This window comes from Linepithema humile, chromosome 2, assembly GCF_040581485.1.
Source record: "Linepithema humile isolate Giens D197 chromosome 2, Lhum_UNIL_v1.0, whole genome shotgun sequence".
In the NCBI taxonomy this organism is placed as follows: Eukaryota; Metazoa; Arthropoda; class Insecta; order Hymenoptera; family Formicidae; genus Linepithema; species Linepithema humile.
Window position 1 is genome coordinate 25,382,047 of NC_090129.1, and position 18,760 is coordinate 25,400,806.

Consider the following 18,760-nt stretch of genomic DNA (forward strand, 5'->3'; position numbering starts at 1 on the left):
CATTCTAATTTCTCTCTCTCCTCTTACTTTCTTTCCTTCTATCGTTGCAACTACTTTTGCTTTATCACTTTTCCGCAATTCGCACCCGTAATAAGCTCATGCGAAATTTTAAGCTCGATCATCCGCGTCGACAACCTCAATGACGACGAAAGAGAGCTTGTTGGTTATGGCGAAAGTTTCACGATGTTCATTACAGCCTCTCATTAGGAAAGTCGGCGTCTAACGCTCGTGAAAAGCTGACGAAAACGATGCAATTCCGTAGCTGGCGCTTTGCCAACGATTGCCCCCAGTAAATTCCATATTGTTTGCATCGCACTCCGATGAATCCCCGATGAGACTTTGTAAAGACTTTTGTAGTGTGATTTACGCGTACAGAATGAACTTAATAGAATCCACCAAGAAGCGCGAATAAACGGGATCGATTTACTGTTTCAGATTGAAAATTTTTACTTTTCTCTCTCCGTAATATATTTTTTTTATTTTTATAGTACAGCAAAAATTCTAAGAGATAAATAACATAATTATATTTTATGACCAAAAAAATAAAAATATTGCCTATGGCACAATCAAATTTGTTTATATTTTTATTGTAAATTTAGTCTTTCTCTGTAATTTTTTATTAGAATAACTATATCAACTTACAACAATTTTTTTTTAAATAAAAATCTTGATTGCTTAATTCTGATAAATATGAATGTAATTTTGATAGATTTACGAACGCTCAAATTAAACCTGTAATTAAAAAACAGAGAATAGTAATTAACAAAAATGTAGAAAAATAAGATTGTCAATATCTTACAATATCTCTAGATCAAAAAATATACACTTTATTGTACGATCTGCATAAATCTAATTAAGTCGAATTTGGTTCATAAAATTTATGCTAATAACCAACACATGCATAATTAATTTGTTAATTAAACCTTACGATCTAAGCAAATATTGTTCTGCAACACGCTTAAAATGCGCTGAACTTTTTGCATCAGCTTGCGTATTATGCAAGCGCGACAAAAATGCAAATAAGCGATCGAATGCAATAAACGCTCATAGATAACAATTTATTAAGCGCGGAGTAATTAATTATCTATACGCGGAGGAGCGATAATTGGTGCACGATTTGTATCATAAATGAGATTTATTCACTGTCTGATTAAAGTGCGCGTTTTGACAAATATCCATCAATGAATAGCGCTATAATGACAATTAAAATGATAATCACCGCTGCGTTCACTTGTTTCTGCGTGATCACGCATATACTCAGTTTGATCCGTCGCGCGAATAATGCCGCCTATAGTGGTTGTAATGATCACGAGAGTTTTGATTGGCGGTTAAACTAATGATAATAATAGTAATCGTTAACTATTAGCTTATTATTGACTACAGCTATTATTAGTTAAAATGACAAATCAATATCAGCCAAAAATAGCCGCAACAGCATACTAATTGAAGTACAAAGGATAATTAATTACTACACAATTAATACACACGACACAATTAATACTACACTATTAATACACAAGATTTTTGCCTGTATTATAAATAGCCTGTAAAGCTACATTCGCATACATTTGCACGCAAAGTTTCTCGCTTTAGTCTGAAATATATATATCTTTGTTAGTCGTTTCTTGTTCCATTTTGTCCGCTTTTATTTACAGTCCCATTATTATTATTTGTGGATGTTACTTCGGCGAGTACCAGCTCGAATAATTTCGGGTAGTTCCAAACTGCGATGAAACCGTCAGTTTTCTCCCGACGAGAACCATTTATTATTTCACAGCGTAACAACGGAGTTTGGAAGCAAGCCGATGCTAATAGAAGAGGAACATGTTGTATCCGCTGCAACAAATCCATTTTTTCTATGAAACTCCACCGTACTAAATAGTACAGATCTGTTTGCTCGCCATAACCCAAACAAACGTCAATAGAGATCTCGTTGACGCAACGAAGCTCGATATTTTTTCGGTAGTCGCATAAAAAAATAGATTTTTTTCTGGCCACCATTGAACCGTGCGTCATGTTGGAATGCACTTTACGTGACCGTTTTTCAAACGCTTTAGACAAGAACAACGATAACCGACAAAACCGACATTTCTTGTTCAGCAAAATCCGCTTGTCCAAAAGCGTAAGCTCGCTTGTATGTGCCGTGTGTACAGTCCCTTTACAACCCTGCCGCAAAGCTCCGTTGCTTCATTAAAGCCACTTCTCTCTCATTGAAATTTAATTATTCAGAATTTTCATCAACGCAGGAAAAGTACGATAACAGATTATTTAAGCGCTCCAATTTTTATTTTCTTAGCTTTATAAATTTATTCCGGTATTCCTGGGTATAAAATACGCTTTTGATATTATAATTAATACGTACGTTATTATTATCAAACCGTTATGATGATAATAACGGTCATTAACGATCGGATTTTAAGCTACGTTGCGAATCGTTAATTCAAGACGGACAATTGATTGTTAATTATTCGTTTAACCCAATCGTTTCGCACGTAGGAACCTTGCTGTTGGAGTTGCGTCGCCTGTCGAGAGGATGCCTACGTATTCAACGACACGTGCAAGAACTGTAACCCCGGATACGCACCGAACTCCACGATGACGGGTTGCGTCAAGCTCACCGCGGAAGTTATACCCTGGACGAGTCCTTGGGCGTTGGTACCACTGATATTCGCGTCCATTGGGATTCTCAGTACTCTCTTCACCACGGTTGTCTTCATACGGTAAGTCGCATTCTATTCAAAGAGCATTCATCTGAATATAATAATATGCGAGTGATGAATGAGGGCGAATACGTGTCCGATATTTTCTCTTTCAATGAGAATATAATGAGATCGAGTGAGGAATATTAGTATCGAACATGGACGCTTCAAAAGATCTAAAGCCGGTGCTTTCGAAGCGAAAATTTAATCGCAAGCTTAATTAGCGATCTATTAAACTTAATTAGAGGATCAAAAGATTTGCCGCATTGAACTTCAAATGTGTGGGAAAGAAGTGGAACTTTTAAACCTCAGATTTTAGAGTCTCTTTTTGAATTTTTTCTACTTAGCTCAACTAATTATTTAATTATTATATCCACGCTGCTCATGTAAATTATGTAGGTTATAATTTCAATTAATAATCAATTAACTCAACATCAATAGTGCGATAATAGATTTTCAGCTCTTTTACATGTATGTTTCTCACAGAATCACATTGATTCTAAGGGTTATTAAAAATTATCATTGTGTTATTAGGAAGAATCATTTTGCTTTTTCACGGAGAAAATTTTATATCAAAAATTATTACGTGCGGCAGTAACCGCGGATCATGAAGTCGAAATTTTTATCATGTTTCACATGAAAAACGCAGTAAAAAATTTTATAATTTCTTCATGGTCCACTGCCGTACATAGTAATTTTTTACACAAAATTTTCTCCGCGTTGGGCAAAGATTAAACAAAAATCTCATATTTTTTTAAAACATCAATAATTATAAATAAATATTAAATGGCATGTTTGCAACAGTGCAATATTGTTTATCGGTTTAACATTTTAAGTTATTTAATCCGATACAAAATTGATAAACAATATTTTTCTCGATATAAACTTTACCTTTAAAACAATCTGGATTATAGTTCTTGTTTTTATTTGACTGCTCTTAACATGTTTTCGATAAATTTTCCATGTGTGAACTGCAGCTTTAATCGCACCCCGGTGATTATGGCATCCGGACGCGAACTATGTTACGTTCTGCTGGTGGGCATACTCTCGTGTTACGGCATGAGCTTCGTCATACTGAGCAGGCCGACAACTTGGAATTGCACATACCTTAGAATCGGTCTCGGTCTCTGTCTCAGTATATGTTACAGCGCGATTCTCACGAAGACCAACCGTATATCGCGGATATTCAACCAAGGCACGAAGAAAATCAAGAGACTCTCCTACACATCACCCAAGAGCCAAGTGGTAATCGCTATCGGTGAGTACAAGCTGCACTCACCTTGGTAAACACGTCGACAAGCCACGGCCTCGAGAGGATAATTGCACGCCGATGCTTGACGCAACCTGAAATAAAAGGGCCCTGTTAGATAGAGGAAAGGAAATGATAGTTCGATCCTTACGAAAACTTTACGTCGTTATTTTTTCTTTTCTAAAATAGAAATTATCTCGCGAACACTTGTCGTTAGTATTAACTAAATTAATTAAATGTATAATTAAAATTAAATAATTTTAATATATATCAAAATTAAAATACAACTAAAATTATAATTAAATTTGCGTTTATTGCAGTTTATTCAGTGAAAACTAGACGTCGTATTTTATGCCATTTTTTTCACTTCAAAAATTTTATAAGTATTTTTCAAAATTATCATTTTATTAGTCATCTTTTTATATTATAATTCCAATTTGGTTGAACATATTTCATATAAATTACAAATTTTAATTTTCGGAGAAATTAATTTGAATACATATATGGAGTGTTCGAAATTCCCATTTCATCCACGCATTCCTCGACCGATAATGCAAATATTCGGCTTTCAAGCAGCGTATCGTTATTAAAGCACGACGGATCGTAGAGCTAGATCATGAATTACGTGACACACCTGTGTGTGCAGGAATCACCGCGGTCCAGCTCGTCGGTACTATTGTATGGCTGATGATCGAGCCGCCGGACACGACGGAGATCCATCCGTATCCACTGTCAGCGGTGCTAACCTGCCGCGTGTCCACGTTCTCCTTAATGATGTCCTTGGTTTACAACATGTTCCTGATTCTGATGTGCACCCTGTACGCGTTCAAGACACGCAAGATCCCGGAGGACTTCAACGAGGCCAAATACATTGGCTTCACTATGTACTCCACGTGCATCGTCTGGCTGGCTTTCGTGCCGATCTACTTCGGCACCAACAACGACTACAAGGTCTGTGCGATGTGAGGAATTGCGAGCCGCGAACGCGAATTACATACTTACACGTTCCACCCGACGAGCCTCACGGCGCGTTTTTTTGTGTTAACATGTAAAGTCGAGCGGAGGGCTGCCTACGTTGCAGGTTCAGATCGCGAGCATGTGCATGTGCATCAACATCTCCGCCTCGGTCGCCCTCGGCTGCCTCTTCACGCCCAAGGTCTACTTAGTGCTGTTCCAGCCCTACAAGAACGTTCGCCCCGGACACCCTAACGTATGTACAATATTGGTTTTGTTACTTATCCCGTCTAACAATTAATCCGAGGAACGAGATACGCGAAATTTCCCTAGAATTAGACGGAAATTAAACGTAGCTTTTCCGAATTTTATAAGAAATAACGTTGTATATTTACTTTTCTGTGAAATAATTATGTCATATTTTTTTCTGAAATAATATCATATTAAATTTGACAGAATTAAAGCTGTATTTTATATTCGATAATCCAACTTGCGTTTTGTCGTATATATTTTCCTAAATTACTGATTTTTCTCCCACAAGTGAATCAATTTCTACTTGATAATATTTGTCTCTATTACATTCTGATGTAAGACGCTTTTTTATAGAATTTGATAGATGCGATGACAAATTGAAATTTACTGTTAAATGGTTTATTGATTAGGTGAGAATGACGGAAATTACAGATTCAATTCTCTCGGATCAACACATTTCTCTTTCCAATCCTTCCGTGTGTTAGTGTTACGGTTGGCTAATTCCTGGATACTCGTTATCGAATTAAAACAGATCCCATCATCGAAACTGTTTGTCCTGGTTTCCACACTGTGTTTATGAACACAGGTGTCTTGCGCGAGGGAGAGCTATTCAAAACATTTCATAGGAACATAGTGAAATTCCGTTATATATCGTAAAGTCTATTAAGAAAATTTATTCTTCAAAACTAAGATATAACGGGAAAGCTGCTCAAGAATAATATTAGGTCCGTGCAAAAGTTTTCATCTCTCATGTATAAATTATTCGCTTCAAAAACAGAGATTTCTATTATCGTGGTATTCATCTTTCGTCCGAAGGACGGGAAAAAGTCGACAGATAATGTCGGAAAATATTTTGACTAAAAATATTGTATCATTTATGAAATGTTACTAAAGAAAATGGCCTTAAAACGATGGAAACTTTTGCGTGCCGTTAATAATATCTTTATCAGCGGAACGTTTAAAAAATAATGTAAAAACTGCAAAGTTTTATGTCTTTTTCTTTTTCGTAAATAATGTTCAGTACAATTAAAAAGGTAATTCTGTGCAGCTTTGCTATGTCGCGGTATAATCGGAATGAAGACGGATCTTTCACAAGCCTATATTTCAATTAAACAGTGTGCATGTAAACACGCACGGGATAAATGAACACATAGGCACCGTATTCAAACATTATCCATAAACAAGACTGATTGTGAATGTTACACCGAGTTGGACTGGATGCACTAGTGCACACCGCGTAAAGGCCGGATTCTAATCGACGTAAAAGCATGTGCTAACACGCCAGCAGTTCAATCAATCGAATGCTCACCATATAAGTCATAGCATTGTTTGCAGAATTTATGCGCGAGCAGAGAATTTCCATTCAATTATGCAAGACACTCGTATATGCTATCTTTATACATTTGCGAATCTGCACGGAATAACTCTGGCGCAGACGTGCAGCCGGTCGGATTCGCTTGATCGAACCTTTTCTCTCGCCCCTTGCGTCCAATTTGCCATCACAATAATGCTAAAAAAAAAAAAAAAAAAATGTGGGCACTCCACAGACGGGCGGCTTGCAGAGCGGCAATCGTGGGGTGTACAGCATGCGCTTCGCCGGCGGTCGCAGCCAGACGATGCAGAGCGTGACCTCGGGCTCGCGCAGCAGCCCGCCGATGTCCCGCGCTGGGGCTGGACGTGCGGACGAGCGGAAGCACGCGAACGGTGAGACCCAGGCGCTGGCAAGTCCGTCGGTCGAGGAGACCTCCGTTAGCTAGGTCGCTCTCATACACCTCCCTCCCTGTCCAGAGCATCGGGCGAGGATGCGTGAGACCGAGGCGGAGGTGTATGTCAACGGCGACGCCGACGACGGCGGCTGCGGCGGAGGCGGCGGCGGTGGCGGCGGCGACAACAACGGCGACGACGACGACGAAGAGGAGCGCAAGTTGTCGATCGTGCAGGAACTGCCGGAGCTGAGCGCCAGCCCGCCGATGAACCTGGCGGTGTGCCAGCGCGAGAGGAGTCGAGAGGCCGTGCCGCGCCGCGACCCCGATCAGGTGACGGATTTTCCTCGCTTTCGATAACAACTTCTGGTTAGATCATTCCCGCGGGGCTGACGGCAAATTGAGCGATTGGCCGTTTTGAAAGAGCGAGCTATCCCGCAGAGTCTGATCGAATAAAATTGATTTTCCCTCGTTGATTGAAAGTTAGTCCGCGAGAAATTTTTTTACTGCCAAAGCTGTTAAACTAGTTTGTATTTTATTTAAATCTTGTTTTATTTCAGCAAAACAGCTCAAAGCTATTTTCAACTTTTACCGTAAACATAGAAACTGATAGAGACGAGTGACTCTACGCTCAGCTTCGTGTCATTGCGAAACATCGCAAACATTGCGATATAACGCGCAATGCGATTCCTAATCCAGATCTTTTTCTGTTTCCCTCTCGAGCCGAGTGATCGCAACGAAGCCGCGATCAGCAGCATCTCCGAGAAAGTGGAGGCGCGCGTGAGAAAAGAAGGGGCTTCGTGCTCGAACGAAGAGCAGATGCTAAGCTACAGCGACTCGCCGACCTTCTCCGAGTTCTCCTCGTAGTATTCGAACGATCACCTCGAATCGCGACGGATTTCTTTCAGCACCCTTCAGTGATCTACCGACCAGCGCGAGGGGCATCGTTTATCTCATCACCGCATTTTATAAGCGCCAGACGTTTTGTATCTTCCTACGAGATGTGAGCGATATGACAACCCTTGCTCAATCCTTTGCACTCGCATACTCGTTGCGTGATTTATGCGACATCACACGTACAATTGCACACCTAAATCTGACGGATATCTTCATTTTAAATTAGATTATTTGATTGAAACGTAAAGAAGCAAAAAGAGCCTCTTTTATCTTTCAATTTCATATTTAATCTCATTGGAGCCTTTATAACATTTATTTCAATTATTTGATTTTGAAAAATGACAGATAAACGTGAAATTGAAAAAGCATTCCATTTTAATGCACGGAAATGTATTGACATATTAATTTGTTAAATAACTACAAACGGATTAATAAAGTCATCAACATTACCGAAATAATTTTGAGTGCACGGGATGGCAATTAAGACCGCATACAAAAGCTCCGATATTCGACACTGCGACGTGTTCGATCGTCCGTAAAAATGGTGGTTTTGCAGACTACGATTTTGTATAGTTATTCATATCTGAAACCGTCGTGCTTTGTTCGTCAATGCGTGAATGCTATGCTCTTGCCGACATTCAATAAATTCCAGTATCACGCGAGTGAGTTTTTTGGTTCATTCATCTCTCGTGAACACAAAGGTCTTCTTTTTGTCTACGTGTGTACACTAATAACACGATGGAGTTTGTATTAGTTTTTGATCGAGTAACCTTGAGTAAGTATCTCAAACATTTCGACGCGGAAACAATGGACGAAATACCAGAACTGTGCTCGCGTTGTTTTTTACATGAGAGCAACATATCTTCAATACGTGGATTCCTGTACGTAACTGTCCCCTACGTAATTATTCGTTGTTTTGCAGTTGTTCGATTTTTGGTGATTGAAAATGCAAAGACATGCTGGAATTAATTTTACTTTCATGTTTGTTACATACGACTGTGCTACAAATATTGTCGTTTTATTGCGATGTGAAAGATTCAGAGTGCATATGCATGTTCAAAGAATAATAAAATTCCTCGTTTAATATTCGTGTCACAATTATTTCCGGATATTAATAGTGCGTGATTCTAATAATAAATTACTGTCACGGGGAAAATTCTTAAAATTCACTCAGTGATATTGGAATACTTTGTACATACGTTAATTAATTATGAACGGATATGAGTGTATTTTAGGATATGCGAAACTATTTAAAAGTCGATAATCAAATTAATCGAAGTAATTTCGCATCTTATCGCTCGAAGGCGAATCGCAGATACGGATGTTAGTAATAGCGATAATCTCAGTCCTAGTTAGCGCAGTAGAAACAAGAATAGCGATTATAATAATAGTAACAGCATGTGTAGGAATGCCAGTTGCCAAATACTCGAAACAGGAATATGGTCGAAGTGATCTAATCGTCTTTAAAAATTCATCCGCTGTCAAGTTTATCTTTAATTCGACTTTATGTGCAAAGCAATAAAAAAATATACATGAATTTGATACAAATTAAACATATGTTACAATTTATCATGTTTTACATTGTTAGTGTAGAAAGTTTGTCATTATTTAATTTCAAGTAAAAATGACGCGTCAAGTTACGATGGTTTCCAAAAATCTAACATCACACATTAGCTCGAACGTAACTTGAGATACAATGCACTAAAAGTGAGACAACGATAAATCGATTTTTAATGCATTGACGTGTCGAGTACCGAATGAAAAGTTATTTTCACTGCGTTTTACGGGAAAGAGGAGAGATCACATCGACCCCAAAATAACGTTCCTGTATAAAAAAAGCCAAAATCAAAACGATTTTACTCTTGCAGCACGATAAGAATTGTTAGTTAAGAAAGACTCGACGAAACGTTTCGGCGGTAGTTATATAAATGTTGTTATAGCTATTATAAAAAGCGTAGAGCGTAGCAGAGAGTAAGCGAAGACAAAATCTATTGAAAAACTCGTTAGAGCTGTTATTAATCTAAAGAATATCGAAAGATACTAATGTCTTATTAATCCAATTTTTGTGTGGCTGTGTGCGCGCATTGTACAATAGGACATGTTATTATTTATTTACTACGTTATTTTTATTATTATTATTTAAAACGAATCTTGACGTATAATAAGAAATACCTATGCATCGCCGAAATCAAGTTTGGATACAACTTTCAAAATGCTTTTCTTACAGAACGATCAAAATTATTTTGTTTCCCGGAAAAATGTACATCTGTATAAGTTTACTTTGTTGTACATTTTCTTATTTTTACAATGTGTATCCGAACTTTTTTTTGGTTTAGATTTAAGAAACATCGCGGATTTCAGCCTGTACTCCGTCGATGTTTCATGGTCGTTAAATTAATGAGACATCTAATGACAAAGCGTCTATAAATGTACATAAATTACAATTATAGTTAAGCAGAATCGTGGAATCTTTTATTTCATCGAGAAATGGATACTTCTTAATTAATGGTTGTACAAAATATTATAGAATGTTGGATTATAAAAAGACGCTGCATTGACATTGCGTGCATGTATTAATAGTTGTTATACGTGTGTACTTATGTGCCTAGAATCGCGAACTACTTTTCGTGTATATCAGTGTCCGCGTGATTAAGTCGAGCAACGATAAAAGTCATCAAAATATTTTCTCCAAAAATAATAAGATAATACAATTTCAAATAACGTATGTTTTAAGCCTCTTATTGCATATTATTTTACCGTGACAATAAATTTGAATTTGAAATTCATCATAAGTATCTTTATAATTTTGCAACAATAAGCAATTTAGAAATTTCACGTTATGTAAAGATAAATCTCTTTATTACAATTTATTATGATTAATACTATTTATAAACGTACGTTTGATAACGTTTGAAAGCTTTTATTGTACATATATTGTATTATTATGACAAAATTAAAATTATATTACTGTATAATTTTGCAACAATATGTAATTTAGAGATTGTATTATATTTAATTAAGGAGTAAAAAAAAAGAATATTATTGATGAGTAATCGTTATTCGACTTAATGAAAAATCGAGTAGTGAGATGCACAAACGATTGTTAAATAATGTTAACTAGACATACGACGAAACTGTATGTTAAATTATCGGCCCGAAGAGAAGGAGCGTACATAACTTCATACATATACAACTGCCTGCGATAATAAACCGACTAACGAATGAAGACACTGATGGACTCTGTGCAGAACAGTGCTAATCTCGTAGTGACCTTTTCGCACGGGTGACACCTTGTTTAAGTGCAAATCCTTGCGATATCTCATTCTAAAGCTTCAGATGAATCGACACGATTCTAACTTTGCTCTAGTTAGAACTTCTACGATCCTATTGGATCGAATCATATCTTCTTGTCATCTCGTCGCGTCACGGAGGACTCGAATGATATAGAACGATGCCAAAAAGTACCTAAAGAGATACCGTTATTCAAATCTGCCTCACAGAAATTATTATTTAAATAAGACGGATTTAATTGTAGAAAAGTCGAATCGGGAACACTGACATGATTGGCGAAAACGAAAACGGGGCGGAAGTGTATTCCGGTACACCAAACATGTACCTTAGAACGATTAATTAAACCAATGAACTGATAATACCGCTGCGCGGTACAATCTATAGCAGAATCTCACATACTCGTTTAGTAAGCAACGGGATTACCAATAGATTGATAACATATATCTACGTGTTTGAAATTAATATTAGCTAGAGCGTGGAAAGAATACATATACATATAATAACGAATACGAATGAGAATTCTCGGCTTACCGCGTAAAGAATGTTCCGATCGCAGAGAAGTCTCAATTTTAAACAGAGTTTTATATTATACGGTGCCAAATTGATGTTAGCACAATTGAAACTTTAATAGATACCTTACAAATAATTACAAACCGTATTACGTAGGATTAAGGACAGCGAGAAAATCGTCGTTTCTTGAAACATTAAGTCGATATATTAAGCGCGGATAAGATTTTGTAAATAAGAGAAGAACATAAATATATACGTAATATGTAATACAATATATATATATATACATATATATATATATATATATATATGTATATATATATATATATATGTAGTGCACGATATCAAATCTGTGTGCGGAAGCGATGCGGCTAAAGAGGCCGTTTATATATTTATCTTCGTGAATAAGATTCATATTAAATCCAAACTACAATTGAAACTCTGGTTCCTTTCAAATTTCACGTTACAGATAATCTTACTTAAGCTTAATAAGATTACTTTTTATATCTGTATAATTATCTTTAATGCTAAGTATTACACTAAAGATATTTCTTTCTTAATTAAAAACGAAAGGGATATGCCACGTACAAGTCCTGCGCGATCCTGCGTCAGAATTAGCATCGCCGATATAATTGAACCGTGAGATATTGATTAGAATAATTCCGAAATTGTACATTCGCGTCGTTTTAGCGGCGTATTATTCACTATGTAAATAACATTATTATAGAACGAGAAGTTTGAACTTTTAGACCGTCATGTGTGTGGAGTTTCCTGGCAACCCTGTGAACTTTAAGAAAGATCACGCTCCATTATACAACCTCTATTGATTGCCTTCCTTTTTAACACGCGTTAACACGCCACTAATTCGATATCGGTTCGTTTCGACCGTGAAAGAAATATTTTCTGCCCGATGCGCCGCGTGTGTGCAATAATGCATCGCGAGTGCGTCTCTCGTAAGGAAACTAGTGGTGACATAAATTGTAACATAACAAATCAAGGAGCATCACTGATACGATAGATTTTTTTTCACCACTGAAATACGTGCGTATCCCTCCGCTGATATTTTTTTTTTTTTAATCGAAGAAAGCTTGTCTCAGTCTTAAAGAAAAGGGCGCTTACATTACTTTGTTTAGAAAAGTTAGCGGGTTTAACTGGCAGTTCCGTGAGCCTAATTACATTTAGTTATCTGCACTAATTTTTAAGTATTTTGCATCGGCGTACCGAGTTTGCCTATCCTCTTCCGGGCTAAAGAGTATATATAATTTACGTCACTGAGTAAGACTAACTAGAGCGACGTTAATCTTATCCCACGATCTCGTCGTACATTAAGTAGATAGATCGAACGAACTTAGACTGATTAACGCGAATCTCCACGGAGATGTGGGTTTTTTTATAAGCGTCGTGCGTATATCGGAAACACGCGATGTGAACATCATGCGTCAATTAATAGCACACTTAAGTTAGCGAACGTGTCCGCGATGTTATTTGCGTTGTGCCGGCGATCGGACCTGCAATAGGCTGTCGCTTGTATTAAATGTGTATAGAAATTCACGTAACTGTTTCTGGTTACGATTACACTTTAAAACAATTACGATGTACAAGTGTCGCTGTCTACTTATTCTGTTTATATTCCGACTAGCTCTTAGAAGGTTCTCTTTCATTACTTATATTAATTCTCGCCGGCTAAAATAATGATAGATAAATTTTCAAACACTTCTTCTTTATTTGTAAAATATGCCTTTTTGATAGAATTACAAAATATTTAATTTATAATGTAAAATCTACTGTAATAATTATTATATTCAAAATTTATATTTATATTTAATTTTTTAATTTAGTAATAAATATATTTTTATCTTACTAGTTTTACAGGGTGGCTCAGAAATTATTAAAATTTACTTTTGAATTATTAAAATTTAATTTAAAACAATGCGCTCGTGTGTATAGAAAAATTATTACTTTATCACTTTTAAACTTTAATATGACAGAATAAAATTTCAATTTATTAAATATATTTTGGTCGGGCGAGAATTAATGCTATAAGTTATTGCCATTTATCATAACGACAATATCAATGTTTATAATGGCTCACAAACATTCCAGGATACTCAGCCACATTTATTATAGACCAGCACCATTTGGCATGCGTAGATTTTCAATAAATATTCATTCTAAGTTGTTATTAATTATATACGCTCAGTTGCCATTGTAAGACAATTTATTATACGTTTACCATATTCTATAATAAATGTTGTCAATAAATCATTTTTGTCGCAAATTGGACACTAACAATAAGATTAATCAATTTTACAACCTTTTCCTTTTATTAATATTACATCTAAATGATTTCAAATGTTAAAAATGCACATTTTATTCATTTCTTTGCCTTAGAATTTTCTAAGCATTTCATAACATTTAATAGGCTTAAAATTTTAGAAATGGCTTAGTGTTAAAATATACATTTTATTTATTATTAGACACTATAATACCGATATGATATAGAATTCTAAAGCAAAAAAATGAATAAAATCTTACATCATAACATTTGGTAGGCTAAAATTTCAGAATGTATTCTTTACTGCAATGCATTAAAACCTTACATTTTAAACAAAGAAATGGTCTAGAACGTTAAAATATACATTTAATTTGTTTGTATGCCTCAGAATCTTATGTAATATCGATATAATATAGGATTCTAAAGCATAAAAATGAATAAATTGATTAAAAAGTTAAATTTTTTAATAATTTGATTTATTTTAATTATTTTTATTTTTTAAATATATATTATTGTCTAGGTAAATTATTATAATGAATGTAATAAAGATATTTAATTATAATTAGTGAAAATAAATATTATTTCTATAACGAAGAAAATTTTATTTTCTGAAAGGTGCCCGCTCATCATCAGCCTATTTGTTACACAGACTCTTCCGAGTCAAGGCTATCGGCGGCTCGGCCGCCAGCGGCCGCTTGATAGTGGGAGAGCGGAAGGCGTCCTCTCAAGAATTGAGCCGAAATGTGCAACTAACGCAGAGCTCTGAGTTACATTATAACATTTGTTAAGTTAAATAAATATAATATTATAAGGCATAAAAATGAATAAAATATTTCGCCCAAATGGATGTTCAGTCCAGACGGTGATGGTGTATTCTAATGCATCGTTATTATTAACAATAAATCAAAATTATAAACAATTATTTTTAATTTTTAAAATAAATTTTATTTGTGATTAAAAGTCCTAGATGGAATGAAAATGAAAGAAACAGTCAAAACAATATATTTACTTATTATATGTATTTTTACCTATGTATTTTATACATATGTATTTTATACATGTATTTTATACATGTATTTTATACATTAAAACAAGTATGCACGCACATACTCACAGCGCTCAAAAAATAATTAGCCTGCTACAAATATGAGTTGGAAAAATATATATGTACATTACAATATTACATATGTACATGTTGCAACAATAGAAAAATTTATGTACAATCGTATCACGGTTTATTATACCGAACTCGCTGTCGATCTTGATGACTGTAATACTCATTAAAAATAAGTTTACATAAAAACAAATGGAACACAATTATCAGGAAGCATATGCTAACCCAGAACAACGTTGGCAAACCTCCGAGCTGATGTCCATGTTTATGCAAAGCCATCACCTGGTGATCATGCGCCGGCGCTTAAAGAAAAATCGTATAAATATCAATTCTTTAATGCATTTTTTTTATGAATCTAAATAAAGATTAGCTTATATGTGATAATTTTATTGCATTATTTTGTTCGCAGTAATATAATTTGTAAAATACAAAAAAATCGATATTTTATGTTATTTTAAAATTTAATAAGCAATAAAAAAATTAGATAAAAAATATGTAAAAATGTCTATTCTTTTTACAGAGAAATATAATCAAATTACATTTTTATTATAAAAAACAGAATTCTATATCGACAGAGTTTCTAAATTATTTTGAATAAAAAATTATATATTTGTTTACCTACCATCATCTACTTCGTGAACATGCAAAGCATTGCGAAGATCTTGCATATGCTGATGATCGGATGTTATGTAAAGTATCGCCGTTAACGGCTTTGTTAACTTCACGGGAAAATTCGTATAAGTCTGACTGAGAGGAACCGGCGCGTCCAAACAGCCAGCATCACATCCGAAATAAACACTATCACTTTTATCCAAAGCTACTCCTAATAGCGCGCGATTATCCTCACCGACTGTTACAGATATATTCACATGCGTTAAATTTCCATAACTTATACGCCTGAAACAAATATAATATATTCCAGAAATAAATTAATTTATTCATATAAATAAGGATATAAGTATAAAGACCGTTGCAAAGAAAAATAATGACACTTTCAAAGAAATGATTTTCACTTGAAAAGCGTCCATCTCTTTTTCTTTAAAACTGTTTTGATACAATCTATTATCAATTAACTTTTTATTTTAATTATATGTTTAATTAAGTTGATGACAATAATAGACGTACAGTACCTGAATAGATAATCGCGATGAAGATATTGCGGATCAATATTAAATTCGAGATGTTGATTGCTGAATCTCAGTCCACCGAGACTTAGTACAATTGCCTGTTGAACGGCTGCAGGACCGCCAATCACCAAATGATGACAGCCTTGTTTCTCCAGTGTTATCAACCATGCCTCGACTATCTCGTTCACAGCATCGATAGACGAGGCATCCTTCCACAAACGGGGAGCATCCCTAAGCGACAGAATCATTAATTGTTATGAGTGAATTATTTTATAGGGACAACGCAATTCTAATCATGCTTACAAGGTGTGATGACCTCGATAACAACCCTCGTTCATACCAACATTTTTCTCCACATCTGGAACACTCCGCGGTACCTGAGATAATACATAATACATGGTGGAGTTAATTTTGTGACCGTTGATAGCACCCTCGGCCTTGGAATCGCTTATTCTCAAACTCGTGTACCAATAACTCTGCCAGAGATTCACATGCTCTTCTCTCAAGCTTCGTTGCTGACGCGCAATTGCTTTTTTTATCAACTGTAAAATAAAAACTAATGTATATTTTTTCAGCAATAATCAGTGAAAGAGCTTTTGATTATTTACTTACGTCAGTCGCCTTCTTTTTGGTTATATCGCGTTCCATGTGATATTGTTCAGATGAAATCGGCTCGCTGTACTGAATGCTCGACAGGAACTCCAATTTAACAGAATTGTGAGCTTTTACCTGTACGACTTTAGGTGGAGCCTTATAAATTATCGATACTACTACTATCTTGTTGGAATTTGATTGCGGTACAAATCCAGATATGAGAGTATAATCATGATTGACCCCATCAACTTGAATCCTATCATTAAAAATAATTAGTAAAAGAAAATAAATGTTAAATTTTATTTCACGATATCGTTAAGCTGCTTACCTAACGGGTTCTATGTGAGAATTACCCCAGTGAATAGATTCCTGCGGTTTCAATGATACCTCTTGAGAGAGTGAAAAAGGATTAGAAATCTTTATAGTCTGCACTAAGATTCCCTCGAGACCTCTATGAGCATAATATTGAGAGTCTATGTAATATCCCTCTCTAAGGCACTGATACTTATAAACAATCCCATTTGTGAAATGAACGACAGTAGCTTCTCGATAAAAGTTATCCTTGGGTATAATATATGAAATCAATGGCTGCCACTGTACTGGCAACAAAAGCGCTCTACCATGTTTAATGTATAGCCAGCCTTCTGGATAAATGGGTATTCCAAAAACACCATTTCCAATATAGGGCAGATAAGAATGTTCATTTTTCTTAGGTGGATTGTGTAAAATATTTGCATTATATTCAATAGCATCAAAGTAAAAACTGGCCAGCCTTTCATTTATGCAATGATCCTCAAATGCTATAAAAAAATATTAAACGTATTAATATCTCTTTAACAATTAATATAAATGTAATATTTCTTAACTATATATGACACTACAATTTTTTAGATATATTATGCAGAAGTAGATTTAAAAAACTAAGAAATATATATTTTTCTTTTACAAAAACTTATTATATATATTTTTTGTATTAAGAACAATTTGTAATATAACTGTGTACACTTTAATTTAATAAGTCAACTAAAAGGTTTAAAACTTAACTACCAATAAGTTAATAACACTACAATGCTAAGAACAATTCGTATTTAAAACAGAAAATAGCTAAGTATTATCAGTCAACTATTTGCTCAATGTTTTATGTTAAAATTCTGTTTACATAAATATTTCCAATACATAAGGATTTCCCAAAAGTCATCAACTCAATTCTGATGTATGCATTTTTTTTATAAGACACAGTAATATATTTAGCCATCGAAACAGAATAAACATTTTAAGTCCTATGAAGACAACAAAATTACCTTCTATTGGCTCTCTGGTGGTGGAAAAAAGCCATTGCGCAAAGGACGGACCAAAATACAGTAGCAGACCGCCGAAGACTAGGACGATCAACAGGATCTTGCGATATGAGTAATTGCCATCCAAGAGACGACGCACACGCTTGCCGAACTCGCGGCCGTCCAGCATGCCGCCGGTTCTCATCGTGAAAGCGTTCGTGCGTCAATGAAACGTGTATACCCGAATATCGCTGCTGGTTCCGTCGTCGAGTCGACGACGGTGAACATAACCTTATCACGGAGAAAGTGTCGCATAAATCACTGATAAGAAAATCCTGTCTTCCTACGACATCGTTTTGAACTATACGTAAATTACGCCTACGTATACATGGGCGAACATGAGCGTAGGATGTCAGAACGCATTGTCGGAGGATGCATCATTAGAGGAACCACACACGCGACATAAACAATACGACCGGTCCTTCCAGGTCCTTCACACTAGAGAATCTATATGATTTTGTAGTAGTTTACAAGTACACATACAGGTGGCGATAATATTAGGCTCCAGGCAGCGCTTCTATCGCTAAGGGCCGGCTGTTTCAACTTTTTTTGGGTGTACCGATATTTATTAATAAATATCAGTAATCCTTACTCGGTGATTGGAATACCGAATAAAATTACCTCTATTGTTATTACCAAGAGGTAATTTTACTCGGTATTCTAACCATAAATAACTGACGGATGAACCAAGAAGTTCGAACAATCAATCCACAATAATGCCAGATTTGAGACGCAAGCAGCACGCATGCGCAAGCCAT

At 35.5% G+C, this 18,760-nt stretch overlaps 2 protein-coding genes and 1 long non-coding RNA gene across 4 annotated transcripts in view; 1 reads left to right on the forward strand and 2 right to left on the reverse strand.

Annotated features, from left to right (window-relative positions):
• The window catches only part of LOC105667909 (metabotropic glutamate receptor 8-like), a 119,042-nt gene extending 105,192 nt beyond the window's left edge, over nucleotides 1–13,850 (forward strand). The window contains exons 12-18 of one of the 2 annotated variants that reach the window (XM_067349609.1): nucleotides 2,497–2,720; nucleotides 3,677–3,957; nucleotides 4,595–4,899; nucleotides 5,030–5,158; nucleotides 6,702–6,858; nucleotides 6,943–7,190; nucleotides 7,581–13,850. In XM_067349609.1, coding sequence (XP_067205710.1) covers nucleotides 2,497–2,720; nucleotides 3,677–3,957; nucleotides 4,595–4,899; nucleotides 5,030–5,158; nucleotides 6,702–6,858; nucleotides 6,943–7,190; nucleotides 7,581–7,724 — 1,488 coding nt within the window. In that variant the 3' untranslated portion in view covers nucleotides 7,725–13,850. Of the gene's footprint in view, nucleotides 1–2,496; nucleotides 2,721–3,676; nucleotides 3,958–4,594; nucleotides 4,900–5,002; nucleotides 5,159–6,701; nucleotides 6,859–6,942; nucleotides 7,191–7,580 lie in introns of both variants that reach the window. The other variant, XM_067349608.1, reaches the window with a different exon arrangement.
• Nucleotides 1,547–4,617, reverse strand: LOC136997985 (uncharacterized). The gene is made up of 3 exons (XR_010888559.1): nucleotides 4,583–4,617; nucleotides 3,979–4,043; nucleotides 1,547–2,732 (listed from the first exon to the last, which is right to left on the reverse strand). It is a non-coding gene; the product is annotated as an uncharacterized lncRNA (long non-coding RNA).
• Nucleotides 13,851–14,832: 982 nt separating the features above from the next.
• LOC105667872 (uncharacterized protein KIAA2013 homolog) lies at nucleotides 14,833–18,627 on the reverse strand. The gene is made up of 7 exons (XM_012359964.2): nucleotides 17,967–18,627; nucleotides 16,994–17,465; nucleotides 16,684–16,921; nucleotides 16,375–16,613; nucleotides 16,075–16,302; nucleotides 15,567–15,841; nucleotides 14,833–15,246 (listed from the first exon to the last, which is right to left on the reverse strand). Exons 1-7 carry the CDS (start codon nucleotides 18,145–18,147, stop codon nucleotides 15,059–15,061), a joined length of 1,821 nt encoding a protein of 606 aa, XP_012215387.2. The 5' UTR covers nucleotides 18,148–18,627; the 3' UTR covers nucleotides 14,833–15,058.
• Between the last annotated feature and the right edge of the window lie 133 nt (nucleotides 18,628–18,760).

Excerpts from the sequence above, each read along its gene's own strand:
- LOC105667872 (XM_012359964.2), bottom strand. The coding sequence starts at position 18,147 with ATGAGAACCGGCGGCATGCTGGACGGCCGCGAGTTCGGCAAGCGTGTG. Across the intron at positions 17,466-17,966 it reads CACCAGAGAGCCAATAGAAG|CATTTGAGGATCATTGCATA; the intron begins GTAATTTTGTTG and ends ATTTTTTTATAG. Across the intron at positions 16,614-16,683 it reads CCAAAAAGAAGGCGACTGAC|TTGATAAAAAAAGCAATTGC; the intron begins GTAAGTAAATAA and ends TTTATTTTACAG.